Source organism: Chamaea fasciata, unplaced genomic scaffold (genome assembly GCF_029207755.1).
Source record: "Chamaea fasciata isolate MVZ Bird 193981 ecotype frontalis unplaced genomic scaffold, bChaFas1.0.hap1 SCAF_7, whole genome shotgun sequence".
NCBI lineage: Eukaryota > Metazoa > Chordata > Aves > Passeriformes > Sylviidae > Chamaea > Chamaea fasciata.
Window position 1 is genome coordinate 29,034,621 of NW_027094092.1, and position 7,208 is coordinate 29,041,828.

At 42.3% G+C, this 7,208-nt stretch overlaps 1 protein-coding gene across 1 annotated transcript; it reads left to right on the top strand.

Moving 5' to 3' along the window:
• The first annotated feature begins 197 nt into the window (after nucleotides 1–197).
• On the top strand, nucleotides 198–6,894 carry ERH (ERH mRNA splicing and mitosis factor). Its single transcript, XM_066188220.1, has 4 exons — nucleotides 198–299; nucleotides 3,337–3,424; nucleotides 4,519–4,639; nucleotides 6,402–6,894. The coding sequence occupies exons 1-4, from the start codon at nucleotides 297–299 to the stop codon at nucleotides 6,502–6,504; spliced, it is 315 nt and encodes a 104-aa protein (XP_066044317.1). The 5' UTR covers nucleotides 198–296; the 3' UTR covers nucleotides 6,505–6,894.
• Nucleotides 6,895–7,208: the final 314 nt, after the last annotated feature.

Consider the following 7,208-nt stretch of genomic DNA (forward strand, 5'->3'; position numbering starts at 1 on the left):
CAGCGCTTCCCCTTCCGGGCCGCCCCGCCCCGGCCCGCCCCGCGCGCTGCCCGGCTCCGGGATGGCGGGCGAGGCCTCAGCCCGCCATGGACAACGAGCGGCGCCCTCACCAAAGATGGCGGCGGCCGCGCCCCGCCCCCCAGCCCGGCCGCGGGCGCGTGCGCGGGCGGCGCTCTGGCGCGGGCGGCTCTATGGTGGCGGCCGTTGGCGCGGCGGCGCTTCCGGCGGGCGCGGGGGCCTGTGGGGGATCGCCGCGCGCCACTTCTGCCCGGCGGTGCTGAAGGAGCGGAGCCGCCATGGTGAGAACGGGACGGGGTCGCCGCGCTCCGCGCACACCGCGCACACCGCGCCCGCCGGGGCCGCCTGCCCTTCCCCTCCTCTCCCTGTGCCCCGGGTCACTGCGGGCGGGAAGGCGGCGGCCGGCGGTGCGGGCCCGGGAGGGCGGCAGCACGTTTTGGCGGGCCAGGGCCGGACGGGGCGGGGGCACAAAGGCGGCGGCGGCGCTCGGGGAGCGGCGCTGGAGGCTCCCGCCCCTCCGCACCGACAGCTTCGCCGCTGCTCGGGGCCCTGCTGGAAGCGCAGCGCTCTCCCGACAGTCTCGCCCGTCGAGCGAGCCGGCCTTAAATGGCTGATTTGCGCTTTCCATGCTGCTTTCCCTGCTCCTCCCCTCTGCTCGGAGGAGGGAAAGGCGGGAGCTTGCGTTGGTGGGCTCTGGGAATGGCACGCTGAAGCTCAAAGGCCTCGCTATCATCGTGGTTTGTTGTGTTTATCTAATAAATTAAGATGTGCTGAAGCACGTTGTTGCCGTGCGGCGGGAGGACGCTGCCTGTCGGTTTGCAGCGAAGTTCCGTGTCTGCCTGGCACTGGCTCCAGCGCAGTTGGCTTCGGCCATGATGAGCAGCTACCAGCCTAGTCCCTGCTGGCCAGAGTGAAAGGTGGTCCTTAGACCGCTTTTTCTGCCTGGCATTTATGTGTGTGCAGTGTGCTCCTGTTGGTATTTGCATCACTGCACATCTTACCCTTACAGTATGTGTTTATCCTCTACTTTTATTGTTTCAGGGCTTTTTTTTTTTCCTTTCCTTTTTACACTTTATTGTCAAATACACTACAATTGGTGGAAGCCTCTTTAGACAGATACTGCATAGCTTTTAAGTCCTGCTGGTTTGGCTCTTGGCACTGCCTTAACCAGTTTTACTTAAGGGCTGTGCCTTTAGTAGCAGGAGCAATTTCTAAAGCGCTCTCTACAAGTTTGAAATTGGTATGATATAAACCATGTGGTGTCTCATTCCATGTTCTGCTTAAAAGCAGCCAGTACAACTGTGCTTTTAAGGAAAATGCAAAGGAATTTAACATACGCAGCATAATAATAAGGGTTCATATTGGGCTTCTCCAGGTAACCTGGTGCTAATGCAGAAAGGTTCATGGATCTTCCCTTGTTTTGGTTTTGTCACCTGTGCACACGGGGCAGGTAATAATAGTTGGAGGAGACTTCCCTCAGGCTTCTGAACTTGTAATTTTTTTGTACCTACGTGGTAGGACAGGACCAGCAATTTTATCAAATCAAACATTTTTTTTTTCCTTTAAAGTAAAATAATGTCAAGTTCCAAAAGAAATGTTTGAAAATCATTAATTCTGTAATACACATGATCCAATGGCATTAATTTTAATATTTTTCTGGGCCAGTATCTGATAATGGATATTGTATAGTGTCTGAAGTGATAAATGGTTTGAAGTCAGAAGCCCAAATGGTTTCTGCTGTGAAGTTCTAAAAAAACTGGCTTGCACATCTGGCTAACTGCTTTTGCTATAATCTGATTATTTGGATAATTTCAGAGTTGATACATTCATTTACCACTCCTCAGTGACCATCTAATTAAAATGATAGTGCTGGTAAAATTATTTTATGATAATCTTTGGCAGTCACTTGGACTCCCTGCTAAGACATGCCTGTTCAAGTACAATGCATTTAGGAACAGCCAGATACCAGCTCCCCTTGGGGAATTCCCTTCAAATTAATCATTCCCTGGCATACATGAAAGTGGATTTAAATGATCTGGTCTCCTTTGTATGATTTTTGTTGTTACAGCGTGCAGCTCAGAATTCCCCTTTTTTCCATTTCGGATTAGGAAAAGTCTTGCTCCTTATTTTTCTCCATGTAACATTTTCCTGAACTTCTCAGAGTCTGCTGCTGTTGTTTTGAGACAATTTAAAGAACTGAAAACCATCTTCCAGTGATGGGAACACTGTCAGTTATGGAATAAGAATTTGTCCTGTTATTTGGGGTTTTTTTCCTGTAAATCCTCACATCTGCCGTTTTTCGTTTCTGTTACTGCTTTTCATGAGCCCTGATCTGGTATCTTCACTGATTTCCAAAGTAGGGGTCAGGATTTTTCTGTCAGCTGCTGATTAATCTAAGCCAAATGATGTATTACCCTGCAGTTGCCTCTATGTTGTGTGCTCACCTCATTTATTAGCACTGAAAATGTTGGATCCAATTGGCAGCACAGGAAACAGCCATTTGCAGCATGCTTGCAAACTTTCTGTGGTGTGCAACCTGTTGATTAGATCACAGATTGTGTACACTTTGAAATTCTTGCTTCTTTGCTCAAGTCACTTGCTGTAGCCAAGTGAAAAATATCATGGAAATAATGGAAGCCACAGAGTGTACAATCTTCTAAGCCTCCCCTGCAGAAGAACAAGCTTGTGGACTCCAACATTTGGAACCGTTTTCTGTGCCATAATTACTGTTTAAGTAAACTCATTGAAGTGTGAGAAACCAGTGGATCTGTTTTGCTAGAAATAGTCTTGAGTGCTAAATGCAGATTATTGTATCATTGCTGTTCCCTTGAAGTTAAATGGATAACACAAATTAGCTATTTCTGTTAAAATCTTTCAGGTGAGACTGACAGTGTGGTTAAGTTGGGTCCCCTCCTTGCTCTTTAATTGGGGCATTGAAAATTTTACTAACAGCTTGCATTTGGAATAAAAAAAGTAAATGCCACAGCTCTTATACAGTGACTTGACTGCTTTGCTTGTCTGTCTAAATAGAAACTATTTCAGTGATACTTTTTTCAACACAATAGCTGCTTTACTGGTGATTTTACACATTTTAAAGTTCCATAAGGATTGATAGGACTTGTTGGAAACAAAACTTATTAACACAACTTATATAAATAGCAAATGCTGTGTGGAAAATGTCAGTGTCCTTTATTGCTAGTCTAATATTTTACTATTATGCTTCTTTTTACTTCTTCTTTGATATAATAATTTAATTTGAATGAAAATCATTCAGAGTGTGCAAGTAACCTGTATTTGTGTGTTTGTTTTGTTTTCCAGTCTCACACAATTCTACTTGTCCAGCCTACCAAGAGGCCAGAAGGCAGAACATATGCTGATTATGAATCGGTGAATGAGTGCATGGAAGGTGGGTGGATGCAGACATGGGAGCTAAAAACTCTGGTTAAGATCCTATTTTTGGCATATTCACAAACTTAATAAGAAAATAAGTTGCTCTTCATGTTTTTCAAAGGTAATTCACAAAAAAATCCCCTCTCATGCTTTTAGTTTACTAATGTTCTAGCAAACTAAAAACTAGTTATTTGTTTCTAAAACTTCCTTGTTCTATTAAATGTCTGGTTTTGATTTAACTAGATGAAACCACATCCAGTTTGGGAGAGTAGACAATATTCTTTCTGGGCCCATGCAGCAGACTTGTTTCAATGCATTTCATTGCAGGATCAGCAGTTAATTCTCACTATTCTTTTCTTCACACTGTAAGGCAAAGATTGCTACTGGAAATAATATATTAAATAAAGGATTGTGTACAATTGATACATAATGTGCAGTCTCATGGCACATGTGCCAGAGTAAAGATCCTGCAAAACTTTGATACACATAATGAGCATGGAAAGAAAATTGAAATATTAGAGCTGTAGTTCACTTAACAGTAATCTTGCAGGAGGTTTTGTGAGGCAAACAAAAGTATAACAAAGACCATGTAAAGTCTCTGTGCTCATTTTAATATGACATTCTTCTCAAATGTATCTGAAGTATTAGTGGACTAACTAGTTTAAATAAATAAAAGTGCTTTAAGTGTATGTACAGGTTTGTGCTGTCACTCTTATATCAGTATCCTATTTGACTCTTGGATCAAGAATGATCATTCTTATGTGTTCTTCTGTTTCTCAGGTGTTTGTGCAGCAGGAATATATGTTCTAATTGCTGTCTTAAAATTATTAGGAGTTCCAGATGTCCGTTGGAGCTTAGTGCATGGAAAGTTACATATTTGACAGAACTGAAACGTTTTTCCATAGATGATGAAAACTTTTCTTTCCATTCATCTTATCTGATTTTACAGTATTATGTTTCAATGCAAACTGGAACAAAAGAATTTCAGCTCTACAAAATTGGATTTTTTCTGGTGGCAATCTCTGAACTTTTATTTGTGGATCAAGAGCTGAAAAAGTTTCAGCTAATACAGTTTTTTAATATTGCATTGTTAATCTTGTTTCTCTGTAGGAGTCTGTAAAATGTATGAAGAGCATCTGAAGAGAATGAATCCCAACAGTCCATCCATTACATATGATATCAGCCAATTGTTTGACTTCATTGATGACTTGGCAGACCTCAGCTGTCTTGTGTAAGTTCAGTTGTGGAAGTCCATTTCTGTGCCTTAGGAAAGTCAGAAGTCTTCCCTCTAAACTCTCTTGTGTGAGTTTCACATAACACTGTTCTAGGTGGTTTTAGCAGTAACAGTAGTGCCGCAGTAGTGCAGCTGCCCTAGCATGTTGCCCAGTCCAGTCAACTGCACAGATACAAGGCATCTATAAAGAGGGCTTAGAAACTAACAGTTCCACTTGGATTTTGTTCACATTGAAGCTGACTAAAATGCAACACTAGAATCTGTTTAAATATGTTACAGAATTCTTTTCAGCTGAGGGCAGTACTTGTGGTAGGGTAGAAGGCTACAGAAGTGCATTGCAGCCAAAAGTTTGTTTTGATCAAGATACAGCAAGATGAAAGTTTATCTAACAGACGGAAAATAGCCACTTGTTTTAGACAGTAGCAACTGTTTTCTAGCATAGTCTTGTGCCTTTCTTAATTAGGCTTCTAAAATCAGTGTCATGCCAAATTCTACTTCAGCTTATAGTTTTCCACCAGATGGCACACATAGCACAAGGTGTAATAGACGTGCCTTGTGTTCACAGAAATTCCTTAAGTACTTAATGTCTGCTCTTGCAGTGTAGCATTATGAAAGGATTTGGGGATGGAGGGTAGAAATCAGTAACTTTTCCTGAAACTAGCATTTCTTTCATCACACTAGAACTGCTGTATGAACATAGACTGATGCTCTTTGTTTGGCCCTGATCCAGTCATGCTGGTGTTTAAATAGTAAGACTTCCTTAGAAACAGCATGCTTAGGGTTTTTTCCTAAGGCAAGAATTATAAATTTTTCTGGAATGAGTTGACTTGGGATTTTTATTCAGCTTCTTACCACTGATCATCTCACCCTTATCTGATAAGAAATAAAAGTATACCAAGATTTAAAGACTGACCAGGACTTTAGTAGTTCTTAAATCATTCACTGAAAGTACCATCTTCATGAACAAAACACTCAGCTTTAACAACTGAGGAAGAAAGGGCATGAACCTACACAGAACTTCACTCAGATTGCTTTCATTTTTCAGTCTCATTCTGTTTTAATTCAACGTGCCCTGAGTAACTGAATTCTCTGGCCCTTACTAGTGAACTGCTTTTATCAACTATACTTGAGTAGCAAAGAAAATACATCTGTGGGTTCTTGTTTTCAGTTTGCTTTTCATGAACTATCTTTGTTAGATGTAAGCTTGCCCTCAATGCCAACTGGCAGAATCCTTTGTCATCCATCTGTGAGTCTGCCTTTGCTCCTGGAAACATTTGATCCTAATAATTTTCAAAATAATTCCACACAGAAGTTGGAACACTTGAAAACTTAAATCCTTGAAGTAATGTTGAAGAAGTGTTTGACTCATTAAGACAAACTAGATTGTTTCCTGGTGGAAATATTCTTCTGCAGGCTGAGCTCTAGAATACTAAGACTCTCTACTTGTTGTCTCCCTTAAGTAATTAAATGAATGAATTAAAATGTGAACACACTGTGATCCTGTCACTCAAGTAGTACTTGAAGCATCTAGTTTTGTTGCAGGCTCAGGCTGATCTGTTGGACAACTGTTTTTTTAGAGAACAGGATGAATCCATCTAATAAGTGGCAAGTCCTACCTACTTCTGACATTATCTTCTGTACACCACTTTCTGCCTCATAGACTTAAGGACAATTAATTGCAAAGCCAGCACAGTGAAGTGCTTCTGGTAAATGTCCTAGAAGAGAGCAGGCTGACAGTTTTTTTGTGTTTCCTCTGCAGTTACCGTGCTGATACTCAGACATACCAGCCCTACAACAAAGACTGGATAAAGGAGAAGATCTACGTCCTCCTCCGCAGGCAGGCCCAGCAAGCGAGCAAATAATGAGGGCACCATTGCTACCTGGGTTTGGGGAGGGTTTGGACAACAGGTGTGTACAGAGTGTGGTAGTGAACGTTTTGTATTACAGTCATCCTGTTGCCATCTTGATAAACTCGTTAGCCAGGACTGATTGTATTTTTAGAGATACAAGGATTTTGTTGGATTTGACTCTTTTTTTCAGTGTAAATGGAGAAGAACGTACATCTTCAGCAGAGTTTTGTTTTGGTTTTTTCCCCCTCCAGTTTGCTAATGGTCCTACCTTATTTGAACCCGTGGGGCTGTTCACATTGTACTTCACCACATTTGCTGTATGTGCCCCTCTGTGGGTTCTTAACATTCATGTATGTCCTTGAGATGTCTTAATGGGAAATAAAAAATGACCCTTTAGTTAAATTTGAGTGCTCAATTTTGTGGTTCCTGCCAAAAAACACAAATCTTTTTTCCCTTATCCAAAGGGTAGGGCTTGAAAGGTCATGTAGACTGAACCAGCAGTTGTTTCCTGTGTTACAGAACAGCTCAAATTCTGGCTTAGTCTTGGAACTGTTTTCCCTGGGCATCTTTGGGAAATACAACAACCCTCTTGAAATGCACAGCTGATTTCTCTACGAGGCATTTGTATATGGGTGTGTCTGCTCTGGGATAGGTGATGGAAAAGAGCAGGCTGAATGTATCACATCACAGGCCCCTTGAATTAGTCTGCTTACAAC